This window comes from Mustela nigripes, chromosome 2, assembly GCF_022355385.1.
Source record: "Mustela nigripes isolate SB6536 chromosome 2, MUSNIG.SB6536, whole genome shotgun sequence".
NCBI classification, from domain to species: domain Eukaryota; kingdom Metazoa; phylum Chordata; class Mammalia; order Carnivora; family Mustelidae; genus Mustela; species Mustela nigripes.
Window position 1 is genome coordinate 22,546,806 of NC_081558.1, and position 16,210 is coordinate 22,563,015.

The 16,210-nt window shown below is 51.1% G+C and overlaps 1 protein-coding gene across 15 annotated transcripts in view; it reads left to right on the top strand.

Moving 5' to 3' along the window:
* The window catches only part of CACNA1D (calcium voltage-gated channel subunit alpha1 D), a 295,348-nt gene that overhangs the window by 228,853 nt on the left and 50,285 nt on the right, over positions 1-16,210 (top strand). For all 15 annotated transcript variants that reach the window (XM_059389949.1, XM_059389962.1, XM_059389957.1 and 12 more), the window contains 8 exons: positions 1,626-1,732; positions 3,117-3,204; positions 4,022-4,129; positions 4,221-4,273; positions 5,688-5,834; positions 7,557-7,758; positions 9,752-9,910; positions 11,244-11,354. In XM_059389949.1, the coding sequence (XP_059245932.1) occupies positions 1,626-1,732; positions 3,117-3,204; positions 4,022-4,129; positions 4,221-4,273; positions 5,688-5,834; positions 7,557-7,758; positions 9,752-9,910; positions 11,244-11,354 (975 nt within the window). The remainder of the gene's footprint in view (positions 1-1,625; positions 1,733-3,116; positions 3,205-4,021; positions 4,130-4,220; positions 4,274-5,687; positions 5,835-7,556; positions 7,759-9,751; positions 9,911-11,243; positions 11,355-16,210) is intronic.

Here is a 16,210-nt window from a genome sequence, read left to right on the forward strand (position 1 = left end):
GGTAGTGGTGTTTAATAAAAACAACAGCACAAAACCAACCAACCTCTGTTTGAACCTTTGTTTAAAAAAAAAAAAACCTAAAAATTCACATTCACTTTTCTGCCTTTAAACCAGAGACTGTGGTTGAGAGTTCTCTCCTCAGTGAGAACCTGGCCAGTTTAGTAACTCTAATGGCATCACCACAGTGAGGAACCCGGACACATACATACCCAGGTCTCGTGGGTCAAGGACACTCACCCTGCCTCTACTTGATTCCGAGCTGCCCTTTTTTTTTCTTTTCTTTCTTTCTTTCTTTCTTTTTTTGGTAAAAAAACTGAATAGGGGACATGTTCCCCTCAGTCTGTTAGCAGGGTTCTTTGAGGTTTTATTTTACTTCCCACATTTTTTTGTGTGTGTGTGATTAGATGGATATGGTTATTCTTGGGCTTGAGGGCAAACGAGATACAGAATTATTTAAAAGAAATTTAAAACAACTCCTGCTTTTAAATCTCTGGATATTTGCCTCCGTGACTTCAGTCTTCCAAGTTAATCTTCATTTTAAGGACATGTTAGAGGGTGAAAAACAAGCTTCAACCCAGAAGGATTCAGAGAACGCAGACTCGCCAAGAAGCATCTCACATCGGAAGCGGCAGTTCCTGCCGGCCATGGGAAGGCTGGGGAGACTCTGTGACGATTCTGTTGAATCGTATGAAATTGGCATTTTTGTCGCTTAAGAACAGTGGTGTGCTGGCAATTTCATATGGTTCAGTGTAATATTTTTCCTGACTCTGGCCCTCTATCCCGGACTCACCTGAGTCTTCTCCGCCATTTTTTTTTCTTTCTTTCTTTCTTTCTTTTTTTAAAATTCGCCATGAACTTGGTGTACTTTTGCTGTTTTTACTCTGGGAATTTCCTCACTAAAGTCCTTTTGCATTATGGGTAGGCCCCTGTCTGGAGCCCCCGTAGTACGGGCTCTAGGTACATGTGGCGTGGGACTCCAGGGCAGGGCAACTGACTGCCCAGGGAAGAGGCCTGTGCTGGCTTCCAGGCCACCCCTTGCATGTACTGGAGTCACTGGACCTGGCGGTGCCGTCTAAACTGGGTGTCTCACTGAGGACCACCCACTGGCAGCAAGCAGGGGCCTCTCGGTAAAACCGTACAAGTCTCTGAACAGAGAGTCTGGGGGCTCCAGGCTCCTGTGCTTCTGCTGGCCCCACTAGGAAGGCATGCTGGGGTGACAGAGGCTGTCCTGGGGTCTCAGGGGCCAGAGCCAGCACGTCGTGGGGCGGCCGAGTTATCTGGGCAGCGATGATGTCCTAATGAGCGAGGCCACGCACACCCTTCTGGGAGGCTCTTTGGATCTGCCCATGTTGGACTCCCACACGCAGCTTGTCTTTGCTGCCATGGAGTCAGACTGGTCTCTTCTTTTGAAACCTATCTGAAATCGGCTGCCCCTTTTCCATTTTTTAACAAATACTCTGTTGCTCAGCCCTGTTGGTTGACATTTCTGGCTTCCTAGTGCATGCTTGTTACCAAAGTCCTACTTTCTTTTCCTCAAGGTTTTGTAAAGAGCCCAGGTTTCTTTTCTTCCGAGAAAAAAAAAATATATATATATATCTATAAATCACTCATGGTTCTGTTTATAGATGGCGACTTTTGGAGCTTTCCTCCACAAAGGGGCTTTCTGCAGGAACTATTTCAATCTGCTGGATATGCTGGTTGTCGGGGTGTCCCTGGTATCATTCGGGATCCAGTAAGTAGTCTGGGGTAGGTGCATGAGTGGGGGCACAAGACTCTGGGGCAGGATGGTTAATGTGAGGAATTTTAACATGATTCATAAAGGCTAGGCATCACTTTAACAATTACCTTCAGTTATCCGGGAAACGGTAGCTTGTGTGCATGCTGGAAAGCGTTGGGACAGTTCATCCTTTCTCCTGTTTCTCCTCTCCACGCCCCCTGCCAGGCGGGGCTTATTACTCTCTTGTGATCCTGGCTTTCAACAGTGAAGTCTTGACTGGGAGAGAAGGAAGCCGGGTTCTAGCTCGGGTTCATCTAGGACCTCAATTCTTGGGTCCTAGATTCTCAGGACGGGGAGGGGGCCTCTGGGGACCCTTTTAGCTTGGCTCCTGAAGGTTTCCCTCGATCTCCAAGACCCCTTCCTCTTGGCTTCTACAATTTTCAGCTAGGAGGGGGCAGAGGCTATAAGTTAGGGCCCTAGGGATGGCCCAGTGGCAGGCTGCCTGCCTGCTCTACCCGAGGGGTCCTGGGCAGAGGCTCCAGGTGTAGCCAGGTGCTGGCCTCAGTACCCTATATGAGAACATGTGTTCACCTACAACCTCTGAGTTCCATGGGGAGGCTGCATCCCCCTCAGAAGTGTTAGTCCTCACCTCCCACCGCTGCCCAGAGGGAAAGAGCCAGGAGTTGCAGGTGGAGGGAACATTCTCACAGCATCTTTGCAGCTCCCTAAATTCCCAGGTGTGCCTGCCGTCTCCCCCTGCAGCCCTTGCTGCTGCCTCCTGAACACGTGTTCTGGCCACCTGCAGGGCCCGGTCATCTGCATTTTCCAGCCTGGGGCTTCCTAGCTCTGCTCCCTCTGCCTGGAGCCCCTTCCCCCTTAGTCTAGCTAACCTGCCCCTCCCCCCAGGGTGCCACCTCCCAGGCTCCCCCAGGATGTACCCTCCTAGCAGCACGTCCCACATCCCCTCCATTGTCCGTTCCCCAAGCAGGCGATGACTGCATCCTGACAGTGAACTCCTCAGAGGCTGGAGAAGCCCCACACGGAGCAGGTCTCCCAACTTAGAAAGCAAACCCCACCAACCAAAATTGCAGCCAAGTACTACCTCATGTTTACGTGGAGTGAAAAGAACAAAGCGATTTCCTAACTTGTGCCTCTGCTGCATTAGCTGGGTCCCTGAGTCAGGGCCTCTGGGAGCATTCCTGGGCTTGGCTCAGGAAGTGCTTTGGAGTGTGGACAAAACAGAGAAAGACCTGTGCATGCATGTGAGTGTGTATGTCACGGCGAGAGGTGAGCTCAGCTCCACACGGGCAGTGGTCCTGAAGTGAAAACCAGCTGAAATAACTTCAGAGCATCTCATCTGACTGTAAAACATGGCCTTTGTTCTGTGCTCTTTCCTCAGATCCAGCGCCATCTCCGTTGTGAAGATTCTGAGGGTTTTAAGGGTCCTGCGGCCACTCAGGGCGATCAACAGAGCAAAAGGACTTAAGGTCTGGGTTTCTGCCCTCTGGGCTGGGCTACTTTGGTTGGGGCCAGAGCTGGACTGAGGCTTGATGGGTTTTTACCTGGTTGTACGTCAAAAAGGACATCTCTGACCAGCAACACTGCCTCCGGCAAGTGCTGAAAGTATTTTACAAATGACTTTATCTTTATTTTCCTTAATATGATTGCTGTTTATCACTTTAAAAATTGTTAGTAATGTTTTCTTGGGTTTACTTTGGTCTTTGAATCTATTCTCATGTAGGTCGTAAAAAAGGTCTGAGGTTTTGCATTTTCTGGAGTCTGTTTATGGGGGGCTTGGGTCCTTGTGGACCTGTGTGCCTGTTAGCGTTTCTTCAGACTAAATCACTTTGTTTATTTTTTAAAAATATTTTACTTATTGGGTAGAGAGAGACACAGTGAGAGAGGGAACACAAGCAAGGGGAATGGGAGAGGGAGAAGCAGGCTTCTCGCTGAGCAGGAAGCCCGATGCGGAGCTCGATCCCAGGACCCTGGGATCATGACCTGAGCCGAAGGCAGACGCTTAACAATGGAGCCACCCAGGCACCCCCAGACTGAACCCCTTTGGAGAAGACCAGGGAGGGGGCTGGTCTCAGGGGTTCTTCTCCTGGGTGGCCACGATGCCTCAGGGGTAACTCCTCACAGATACCGACCTGAAAAACGAGTGCAAGAGAACTCAGGGTTGGAAAATCATACAAAAATGCACACGAACCTGGAAAATCTTGGCTAGTGTGAGATTAGCCCGAGGCTGAAAGCACAGAGCGGGTAACCCTCCTCCGCCTTCCCCCGGCCCCCCTCTCTCCCCAGCATGTGGTCCAGTGTGTCTTCGTGGCCATCCGGACCATCGGCAACATCATGATCGTCACCACCCTCCTCCAGTTCATGTTCGCCTGCATCGGGGTCCAGTTGTTCAAGGTAAGGGGAACGTACATGCCGTCTGGCAGGAAGCTCAGCTGATTGCTCGGCGGGGAGCCTGCGTCTCACTGCCTGTCTCTTGTATATGCAGGGGAAGTTCTATCGCTGTACAGATGAAGCCAAAAGTAACCCCGAAGAGTGCAGGTGGGTGTTCTGAACGCCAGAGTGGGCAATGAGGAAGAACAGAAAGTTTCAAGGATCCTTTTGTGCTAACATTTCAGAAATTTTCATCATGGACTGCAAGAGAGGCTTGTGTGCTCAGCCCAGGGCTTTAGAGTTGGGTGTGGCAGGAGGTGGTTCTTAAGGTGACCTTCACATATCATAAAAGTAATCATTTTAAACAGTCCAATTCAGTGGCATTTCGCACAATCACACTGTGGTACAAGTGTGACCTCAGTCTAGTTCCAAACCTTCAAACCCCAAACCCCAAAAGGGTGGATAAATGGCTTTTGATGTTTGCCATGGAGTCTCTAAATGGGGGGGGTGCACACCAAACCTAAAGTAACAAGTGCCCCCAGCGAGCCCCTCCCTCCAGTTGTATGGGCCATTCCTCCCCAAACCAGAACTCGAAGGTCAACTCCCTGGCGTTCAGGAGCTGGCTCGCCCCTTCTGACAGGTTCTCCCAGCTCCCTTTCACCCCTCGCTCCCGGCTTCCACATCTTGGGCATGCCTTTCTTCACAAGAGTGGACAGAGGAGGAACTAGGTGGGAAACACCTGTGTCTCTTCTCCCAGGATGTCCAGAAGAACATGAAGACAGACACGAAACCACTGCCCAGAGCTGTAAGACCGTGGGGTAGTCCACGTTTCCCCATCCTGTGGGGATGGCACCCCTGAGGTCTGGGTGCACTTGGCTGGGAGCAAGGCTGCTCATACTTCTTGCGTGTGTTTGGGGTTTCCGTCCACTAGAAGGTGCAGTCGGAGTGTGCCGGCTGCACATGACTGGTTGTGCACCCCCAGGGCCACCATCTACACAGGCGGGGGTGGGGGGAATACCTCTTGCCACTGAGTGGCATGGCAGCAGGCAGAAGACCTCTTCTCTTGTCTCGCTGAGTCTCTGCTTCCCCATCGGTGACATAAGGACATGGGTCTCTTTCCAGAAATGAAACTCAAGGACAGATCTTGTGTATCAGAAACCATAGAATTATTTTAGAAAGAAAACTGAGACTATTGTTAGTACAAAGTGAAGGAATTTGAGGACAACCAAAATGCAGTTAAGGGGATACCTGGGCTGGTTTCCCAGAGCTTCCAGAATGCTCCATCCTGGAGCTTCTGATCATTCAGTGTATGCTCAGAGCCCTTGCATATGAGAGGTGTTTATTGTTTGGTAGTTTTCGTGTGTTATCAGGCATATGCCGGCTGGCTGCCTCGTTTTTCTGGGGGTGCTCATTAAACTAGTAGGTACTCAGTGATTACTGGAACCTTAGAGTAGAAGAAATGCACAGCAGGAGGAAGACAAAGTCACATGGTGTTCAGCTGTGGGGCTGGGATGTGGGCTGGGGGCAGCTGTGACTGATACTATGTCAAGCCAGGATGACCCACACTTCTTTTCCTCTCTAGGGGGCTTTTCATCCTCTACAAGGATGGGGATGTTGATAACCCTGTGGTCCGTGAGAGGATCTGGCAAAATAGTGATTTCAACTTCGACAACGTCCTTTCTGCTATGATGGCGCTGTTCACGGTCTCCACATTCGAGGGCTGGCCTGCGTGAGTATAGAGAACCTCCTGAGAGTGTCCCAAGCCGTCCGTCCGTCCGTCCATCCATCCATCCATCCATCCATCCATTCCATCCTTCATTTCGAGTTCTAACGTGTGCCAGCCACGGATGGCTGCCAACATGCTATTTCTGACCCTTTCGCTCATTCATTAAGAGGTGTGTTTGGTACCGGCCCCGTGCACTGTGCTGTGTCAGGCACCGTGGAAGAAGCAGTTGTCCAGACATGCTCCTGCCTTCAAGGTCCAAACCTAGTCAGAGTCTCAAGCAGTTAGACCAGGCAGGAGGATCTGTTGAATCAGAGATGAGCAGAATAGGGTTCTGAAGAATGGCTAGGATTTTGATGAGTAAAGCATAAAAGAAAAAAAAAATCCAGCGAGAAGGGAAAAGCTAGAATATGAAAAGAAAGTCTCTTGAGCCTTTGTTTCCCTGCTCTGATGCCCATGTCCGCTCCGGCCCCCGCCACCTGAATGTACTTATGTACACGGAGTCCGGATGCCAGGTTGCCACGCCTAGAGGAATGGCGGAAGATGGACGGGCTGGTTCTCGGGGCTGGTGGAACTCTCTGATGCATGGGAGAGTTGGAGTTACTGACAGGAGAATCCTGTGCAATGCAAGGACAGTTGGGTGGAGTTTGTTCATGAGGGAATTAATGGGTCTGGGAGCAGAGATGCAGGAGGGAGCCCCTTCCTGCTGGCGGAGGCACTGGCTGCAGTCGGGTTTTCAGCAGTGTGCCTTAGTTAATCAGGGTGGAAGCCGAGGGGAGACCATGGACCTGGGCCTTGGCGCTCAAAGCGGCTGGGCTCGTCTCCTGACTCTGCCCCTGAGGTGTGTGACTTTGGTCACTTAGATCGCTCTCTGAGCTTCCATATGACAGGGACGACTCTAGTATCTGCCTTTCCAGATGGATGGGAAGGTGGCTGGCACAGGGTGCCTCGGGGTGCATGGCTGGGCAGGGCTGAGTCTACATCCATGTGGGGGTGAATTTAACTTGGGGTGTTACAGTATCCCCCCCTACCCTATTGAGAGTTCTGCTTGGTATATATTTAATTTCTGGGTCTATTTCAGTTTGGGGTTCCTCTCTTAGTTCTTTGGAAATCCCAGGTTGCTGCTTATTCTCTTCGTTGACATACATACAGTTTTCAGTTCCACTAATGTCTTAGACATGCTGTCCCTCCTCTGTCCTGCCAGGAGAAAGGAGCACTATTGAATCGCCATGAAAGGGCACCTGGGTGGCTCAGTGGGTTGAGCTGCTGCCTTCGGCTTGGGTCGTGATCTCAGGGTCCTGGGATCGAGTCCCGCATCGGGCTCTCTGCTCAGCGGGGAGCCTGCTTCCCTCTCTCTCTCTCTCTGCCTGCCTCTATCTACTTGGGATTTCTCTCTGTCAAATAAATAAATAAAATCTTTAAAAAAAAAAAAAAGTTTAAAAAAAGTTTTAAAAAGTTTGAATCGTCATGAAATCTTGTATTTTTCAGCCCTCAGAACATCAATCACCAAGTGTATCTCAGGTGTTCCCTCCTCTGGGTGCCTGGCCAGCTGGGCCTAATGCCAGCCGAGGAGGGTTCCTCGGAGACCTGTGTGCATCCGGGGGCTGGGGTGGGCTCCTGGGGAGGGGTTGGACAGGCAAGGCCCACGGAGGGGGTCAGAAGAGGCACACGGTTCGGCCGTTTGGTCTGAGTGTGAGGCAGGGCTCAGCGGGTCCTTCTGTTCTCCAGGTTGCTGTACAAAGCCATCGACTCGAACGGAGAGAATGTCGGCCCCGTCTACAACTACCGCGTGGAGATCTCCATCTTCTTCATCATCTACATCATCATCGTGGCTTTCTTCATGATGAACATCTTTGTGGGCTTCGTCATCGTCACATTTCAGGAGCAGGGAGAGAAAGAGTATAAGAACTGTGAGCTGGACAAAAATCAGGTTAAAGTCACACACTGTTTGGGCTTCTGTCCCTTGAGCAAGAGAGAAGCGGCTTGTCTTTGGCCAGCTTCCTCCATGCCTGGAGAAGGGCGTGCGCCCGCTCTCTGTCCTGGGGCTCAGATCCTGTTCGCAGCACCTTCTCAGCCGATTTGAGTCCTTGCTGGGAAGAGTCAGCTTTCCAGATACAGACGAGACCCTGTCATTGTGAAAATCTACCCGACCTTGCAGATGAGAAATCAAAGAACGCTTAGGCCACCTTCTGCGGGTGTATCCTGTTAGTGATAGCTCAGAATCAGGAAGTACCTACTGCCCCTCCCACAGTCCTCCAGGGGATCCTGTCTGACCTCCTCAACCTCAGCACTACTGACATTTTAGGCCAGATAGTTCTCTGTTGTGGTTTTATAGGATATTTAGTAGAATCCCTTGCCCTCTGCCCCCTCGATTTCAGTAACAACCCACCACCCCAGGTTTTGTGACAACTGAAGGACCTCTCCAGACATTGCCCAATGTCTGCCCCTGCTTGAGAACCATTGACTCAGGAAGAAATAACCTATCCCACTGCAGGGAAAGTTAGTAACATTAAACCTGGGCCCAAGACCGTACTGGGGTCAGTCTCGTTATCTGCTGTCTTGTTCGAACCAGTCTAAACAGCAGCAGGGCCTTTGGCTCTGATTGCATGAAGATTTGAGGGGAGTCAGGAGAACTGCTCGTCTCTGGGCTTGCTTCCCTCTCTCTAGATTGAGGACACCCCAGAGTTACTGTTAGAGGTCCCTTCCAGCCCTAAAAGATGGAGAGTCTTCTCTGGGACCTCCCCCAGGCCCTGGTTCGGTAGGACCTCTGTTTCCTCTGTTTGATGATGACATGAGGAGTGGGGATCATTTGCCAGCCCAGGCTTCCTGTGGGGAAGCGGCCATGTGTCTTGGGCTACAGCTGTGCCCACTGGGGCCGTGAGGACAGGGCCAGCTGGGTTCATAAGAAGGTGTTGCTTGGATTTGTCAGGGCACCCCTTCCAATCCCATCAGTGATGGTCGGCGGGAAGCCTGGCTCGGCTCTTCATCAGCCCCCCTCCCCCTACCTCCCAGCCCCTGGAAGAATCTCAGGACAAGACCCAGGCCAGCCAGAGAGCAGAGCCAGAGCTGGACCTCTTGAGGTCCAGAACAGGTTCGAACTGGGGGTTCCTGGACTCCGTAGGCGAGGTCACAGCAGGGCTAGATCCTGGACAAAGGGAGGCTGTCTCAAGACAGAAGCCAGGGTCAAAGCAGGCGACTGGGAGTAGGTCTGGGTCTAGGAGCAAGCGGGGCCAGTGGCTGAGCCGAAGGGGCTGGAGGCTCCTGCCGGCCTGCAAAGGGTGGAACAGCCTCAGCCCCAGAGTGAGTGGGAAGGACAGTGCTCTGGCCATCATGGCTACCACAAGCTCCTGAGTCCCAGAAGGTCCCAGGGAGACACACAGCTGGTTCACCATTAGACACGTGTGGTTATTACAGTCTGGCTCCCAAGACGTGTGTCTTGTGGATCGAGTCTTGGAGAGCGAGCCCAGCCCCTTGGGCTCTGGAGGGGTTTTTGTGCCTCTCGTTCGCTGGCTTCCTTTCCTCGAGGTGGCCCTGGGCAGAACTGCAGGCACGATACAAGGCCGGTGTAGAGGAAAGGCAGGGAAGAGGCCGGAGTCAGGTCTCACTCCTCTGCTTCTGCCTGCAGGGCCTCAGGCAAGGCAATTCCCAGTCTGGACGCCTGTTTTAATAAGGAAAATGGAGGCACACCGGGTGCTCCTCTTACCCACCCTCCAGGTTGCTGTGAGGAACTGAGGAGGTGGCCGAGCTAGGGTCCTGCGGCCAGTGACACAGGGTGGTGTCCGCGGGGGGTGCTGTCATGGTTCTCCCCGGTCTACAGTCCCTCGTGATGGGAGTGCGTCCGCCCTCGCAGAGCAGCCGAGACCGGCGTCCTCCTCCCGTGGATGTGCTCAGGACCCCTCCTTGCTCTTTTCTGCCCGTTGCAGCGTCAGTGTGTCGAATACGCCTTGAAGGCACGTCCCTTGCGGAGATACATCCCCAAAAACCCCTACCAGTACAAGTTCTGGTACGTGGTGAACTCCTCGCCTTTCGAATACATGATGTTTGTCCTCATCATGCTCAACACACTCTGCTTGGCCATGCAGGTAAAAATGGGGACAGCCGCGGGGGTCACGTCTGGGCCTTCTGCGCAGCCCCCTGCCCCCAGTTCTGAGGGCCGAGTGCCGCCCCCTCACATGAGAGTGGGTTTGATTTTCTGATGAGTCTGGGCTGTAGTCTGGCCAGAGCCCCCTTCTGGCTAACGGTTCTCACGGTAGGCACTTAAGATGGCTCTTTTGTTTTAAGAGACTGTCTGTACCGCACCACCATAGATGACATTCCCATGGAGCCCGAGTCTGGCATTCAATTCTATCAGCACTTCCTGTGGGCCCCTGAAGCCGGGGAGCGTTTAAGGACTAAAGCTGGGTCTGTGTGGAGTAGGGCAGAAAGGCGTGGCAATCCTGCCTTCACTCCTTACCAGCTGGGCCATCTCGGCAAGGCAGTTTAAGTCCCCTGAGCCTTGCTTTCTTCCCTGACAAAATGGGAAATCTCTCATACCTAGTCTGAGGCCAGGTTTGCGCTGGATGACTCACCCCTTGGCCAGGCACTTGGCCCTGGGTCCAACCCAGAGTGAACACCCAGTGTTGAAAAACAAAACATAAGCCATGTCCCTGTCTGCAGGGAGCTCTTAGAATGGTTAGAATAGTGGTGGACAATCTTCCAGCTCGTGGAGTCGAGTTTAGCCTGTATTATAGCTACCTCTCGGTACCCTGGGGCCGAGGGATGTGACTCCTTTCAGTTGGCCAATTTGATATTAACAGTGAGTATTTCCAGCAGTTATGCTGTGAAGTTGATACTGCCCTAGGACAGAAGCAAAGGCCAAGGTCCAGATCCACTTCCTGCACTGACTTTAAGAACTTAAGTAAATCAAACCAGCTCCCAGTGCTGTCTGGAAAATGGATCTAAAAGCCACCAGAGATACATTCTCTGGCACGTTTTTCAAATCAAGTGTTTATGAATGAGCAGGAAAAAATATGAGGTCAAGATGTTACTGCCTTCTGTTGAACAAAGTGGACCTAAATGGCATCAGATTTATCCCCAACCAAATCCTGTCTTTAGTCAAAGGCATTTGGGTGGGTTCTGCCTTATGCGAGGGTCAAGTCCCTGAACAGAACCCCTGCTGGGAGGAAGGGTGGGAATCCCTTCATCCTGAGCAGAGGAAATGGATGTCTTTCCCCTTCATCTTCCAATCATCCTCATTCGTCAAGGCCCCCCTGTGCTTTGTGGTGAGTTGACCATGTGCCGTTGGAACCAGTGGAGGTTGCCTCCATGTCCAAGCAGAGGGTGGATGCCGGCAGGCAGCAGGGGGCTGGGGAGCCTCCTTTCGTGAGGCTGGCTGGGCCAGGCCCCTGAGAACCATGCCTCTGCCTTCACCCACAGCACTACGAGCAGTCCAAGATGTTCAACGACGCCATGGACATCCTGAACATGGTCTTCACAGGGGTGTTCACCGTCGAAATGGTCTTGAAAGTCATCGCGTTTAAACCTAAGGTGAGTCTCTGAACCCACTTCTCAAAGGCTGTTGCCGAATCACCCCAGAGAAGCACAGGCTTCCTGTGTATCTTGTGTTACTGAGGGACGTTGAACTGTTCTGGCCAATAACTAGGTTATCACCTGAGAACGTTCAAATCTGATTAGAGCATCTGAGTACATATGGGAAAACAAAACTACAGAGTAAAACCTCATGAAAAGAATTCTGAGAAAAGCGGGGGGCAGAATTGGGATTTGTAGAATGGAGATGGGCTTGAAGCCGGATTTTCTGTCTCTAGAAGAGCTCATCATGCTGTCTCAGGGAAACTGGCCTCGTTGCTTGAGCACTAGAGAAACTGCTTTAACAGAACCTGTCAGAAAGAATTCAGCCTCGATTTAACTCTTAGGTTTCCAGGAGAAAGACCTTGGTTTTATTTGTCCTTGGTCTACAGCTTCTTTTTCACCTTTTATGGAAAGTTCTACCGGTTGGAGAGTTCTTACCAAGAACTGTTGGAAAGTTCTACCGGTTGGAAAGTTATACCGGTTGGAGAGTTTATTTGACTTAGAGAAATGTCACTTGAGTTTAAGACAAAACAAGACATGAAATTGTTAAACACTGTTGGACTAGTCAGCATATCGTGTCGCTTTCGGGAGGGAGCAGATCCTGCCCCAGGGCTGGCAGAATGGTGCCGGAGAATGCATCCAGCTCTGGATCCAAACCCATATTCCCCACTTGCTGATGTGAGTGGGTTCCTTCATGGCTCTGTGCTGCGTTTTCCTCCCCCGTAAAGTGAGGACACTACCAGCCCTGTTTCACAAGGCGGGTGGGAGGGGTGAGGAATCACTATCTGTGCCATGCTTAGAAGAGTGCCACCACGCAGTGACATGCTGCGGACACGTCCGTACTGTTACTGTGACCGCCACCACCATCATCATCAAGTCCCGATATCCCCTCGTTCTAAAACTGTAGACGGAGCAGCAAATCTGGGCTGAGCTGGGGGACATTGGACCTTTGGCTTCTTTGCTAGCAAAGCTCCCAAACTCTCAGTTTGTGTAAGTGACAGAATCTGGGGACCCGGTTGTTGGTTCGTCTATAAGGCATTTTGGGCCTAAAACGCTGGTTTTACTGAGAGTCGGATTATGAGAGGATGGTTTCGCATACTCTGAATTTCCTTAGAATTCTAATCCGAAGCTGTTCCTTTCTTTAATTTGAATTAATTTTTATGCAATCTCTATCAGATCTTTGTGGACCAAAAAGAAAGGACACTTGTAAGTGATCACTTGGGGTGATTGCAGTGGGGTCAAATTTGGCAACTTATGCATGGCCAGATGTTAACTTACTGTGACTTGTCCATATCTACATACATAAACATCTCCTCCTTTTCCAAATCCATCTTAATTTCCTTTGAGATTTTTGGTTTGCTTCCCTGTCACCTTTACTTCTCTGAACTATCTTTGTCTGGATTGATGAAAAAGGTTGTCCAGTAAGAACATCAAAAAGACTTGAGAGAGACAACACGGAACCCACCTAAGGAACGTTTCCAGATCCCCTTGCTGTGTCTTCCCTTGCCTGGTGGTTAAGCTCCGAAATGTTTCAGAGCTTGCTGTGGGCTGAAGAGAAGACACACTTGCCCATGGCATGTGTGCGTGAGAGTGCGTATGTGTCCGTGTGCGAATGTGCACCTGCTAGCAGGCCAGTGCACCCAAGGGCTCATGTGCCCTCTGCCCAGTAAACCGCTGCTATCAGACCGGGAGGAGGGTTTGGTGGCATGTGATCAGACTGGTGATATCAGGAGGGAAATGAGTAGCTAATTTTTAATCAGTACTGATTAATCAGAGTTTTAAAATGAGTGGTTTCCGCTAGAAATTGTGCTGCGTTGTTGTTTTGCCCAGCAAGATAGTTCCATAACATGAAACAGCAAACAGCAGTAGGAGCATCTCTGTGCATGAGCAGGATGGTCTCTGCATTCACCAAAGCCGGGATAGGCAGATTTTATGTTGAGGAGGGGGAGAGAATCCGTTCACCAAGAAACCAAGCCCTTCTTAAAATGCTTCCCGCCTTGTCCTTGTTTTTCTCTTCTGGGTTGACGAAGCAAGCCCAGGGGAGTAGGTTTTCACCAAGAAGCTGGTGAGACCCCCTCCTCCCTCATCAGCAGTCAGACTGAGGAGCAAGGTTGTAGAGGGTGCCAAGGAGAGACTCTTCCAGGAGATGGCTGCCTGGAAATCCTAGCCCATGTGTCTCATCTCAGGAAAGCCTTTGGCTCTGTGAGGAGTCTGTTGAGGGCCCCTTGGGACAGTGTTATCCACAGTGAGGGGCTCACCAGCATCTGTCAGGAGAGATGGGTTGCAGCTATTCTGGGATTCAGATACAGAAAGCAAGTTGGAGAAAATTCTTCCTGACGGAGAAGAAGGCATTGTGAGGAGGATGGGCTAAAAGAAGTCAGGAAACCTGACCATGGGGACTTCTATATTCAAGGACCTGCCAGAGACATGGAACCTCCCAAGAGTACACACCTTGAGGGAGAAGTCGTTGGCGGACTCGGCAGGTCAGGTCATCCCGCCTCCATAAGCAGGGAGGGCTGAGGTGGAGAGGCACAGGCAGGAAACCCAGAGCTGGGGAGCTGGCTGGCCCCTGCGTTGGGAAGAGCTGTTCTGAGCATTGCTTCTAGGTAAGAGAGCGAGGAGGCCATTGAGTGAATTCTCTCTGCTCCCCAAGGGAAAACCCACCATCTGACATTGACCTTGTACATTCTGGATTGTGCTTTTGACTTGGAGGTGACTGTGCCGTCCTAGGCTTTTAAAAGAGAGGTCCTAATTGAAGTAAGATAAGCCCACTTCGCTGGTCTTTCCCTGTGGTACTCCCAGGGGAAGCCACCGGACTTCTCCGATGAATTCTCTTGCTCCAAGGAGGGAAACTGAAGAAGAAGGGCCTTCTCAAAAGTACTGGCTCTTACAGGAATAAAGAGCACTCCCAGTTTGCTAAGACTCCCTCTTCCTCTTTGTCTGTCTTTGTCCAGTATGTACCTGAGGCCAGGTTAGCTGCCTTGGCTGTGGGCTTTTCCCCAAATAGCCACACTTTGTTCCCAGGTCTGCATTTTGATCTTGGTTCTAACCTCAAAAATGGCTAATTTATACTCCTGACCACCTGGGCTTGGGAAAAGTCAAGGGTAGTAGGGTTTGGAGGAAGAGAAGAATATTTCGGCACCCTTCTGCTCCTCCAGTGCAGAGTTGCTGCACAGTGGATACTGGCATTGGTGCCACCAGCCTCCTGGGATGGCATTCCCTGTCCCAGGGCCCCTGGTAGGAATATGGGCTCTTGACAGAGTATTAACAATCTTTTTGGAGGACACCCTCCATTTCCTAGAACGAACATTTGATAGTCTTTACAGTTTGTCAGTGACCACATCTATTTTAAGTGACTCATTTTATTTTATTTTATTTTTTAATTTATTTGACAGAACACAAGTAGGCAGAGAGGCAGGCAGAGAGAGAGGAGGAAGCAGGCTCCCTGCTGAGCAGAGAGCCTGATGCGGGACTCGATCCCAGGACCCTGAGATCATGACCTGAGCCGAAGGCAGCGGCTTAACCCACTGAGCCACCCAGGCGCCCCTAAGTGACTCATTTTAATGCCAAATAATACTTGAAACCGAATATTCTTCTCCTTAGCTAGAACGTTGCTCCAGACCTTGTGGGCTCAGCCCTTGCCTCCAATGTCACAGTTTCTCGGGGTGCTCTCCTGGTCCCCTTCTCCCCTGGTAAATGTCTATAGGCCCAGAGCTTCGCCAGCCATCCCTGTCATGCAGAGCTCTCCTGCCCTTCCTTTCCCTGGACTGCTGAATCTCCCCTCTCCCCTTCCCCAACTCAGACCCTCTCTGCTCATCAAACACAACAAAACCTGGTATAGCCCCATGTTGCCTGAGGGGGAAAAAAAAACAAAAATGAGAAAACAACAACAACAACAAAAAATGAGAATTTCCTTAGTCTCACGTTCAAAGTCCTCTACCAAACGTTGGCCTATTTGAACTTCTGCCTTGTTTCTTAGTTGGTTCCCCGCTAATTCCTTCTACGCTCCCCACCCCCAGCTGTTAACAAGCCAAACCTTTCCATGGCACGTGCTTCTGTATCTGGAAGCCCTTTTTTTGCCTTGCTGTTGCCTGAGGCCCATCTAAAATGCGGGATCCTCTGTGACCTCTTCCCCACCAGCTCAGCCAAAGTCTGCTCTTCCCTTCCCCTGCGTGTCCACCGGAGGCTTGTGGGTGATGTCCTGATCAGTACTTCTCTGGATCTCCCTGTTAACGGCTGAGTGGCTGCTTGAGGTCACAGACTGGGTCTCATGTGTCCCACACAATGCCTGCTCCACGCTGACCACTCAGTAAGGATGGGTGGGGTGAAGAAAGGTGTAAATGGATGAGCCTGTAGGTGCAGCCTCCTGGCATGAGATGGTATGTAGCATATTTTCTGTCACAGGACATTTGGTCAGAGTAGAGTGGCCAAACGCGAATGCTTTTCTATTAGCCTCCACTTGACCTCTGGAAAGTCTTCTGCTAGTTAGAAAGTAGTCAGTTATGGTGTCTCCTGAAATCTGGTGCCGTGGGTCATCTCTTGGGTCCAGCACTACCCAAACAGTCCCGGGCAGAAATTTCTGAGTGATATGGCTGCCATGGTAAATCACAAAAGTGGGTGATTTGTGTGGGCTCCTTCAGATCTGCAGATGAAAGAGACTCCAGGAAGCAAAAGAACCCAGACTTGGGCTGCTTCTCTGGCTTCTGTTCTGCACACGTCACCCCCAAAGCATGTGCCACACCTGTGTGCTATAGACCGGCAGGGGTTCCAGCTCTGCTCCCAGGAGCCCACTGTCAGGAGTAACATGGACACTG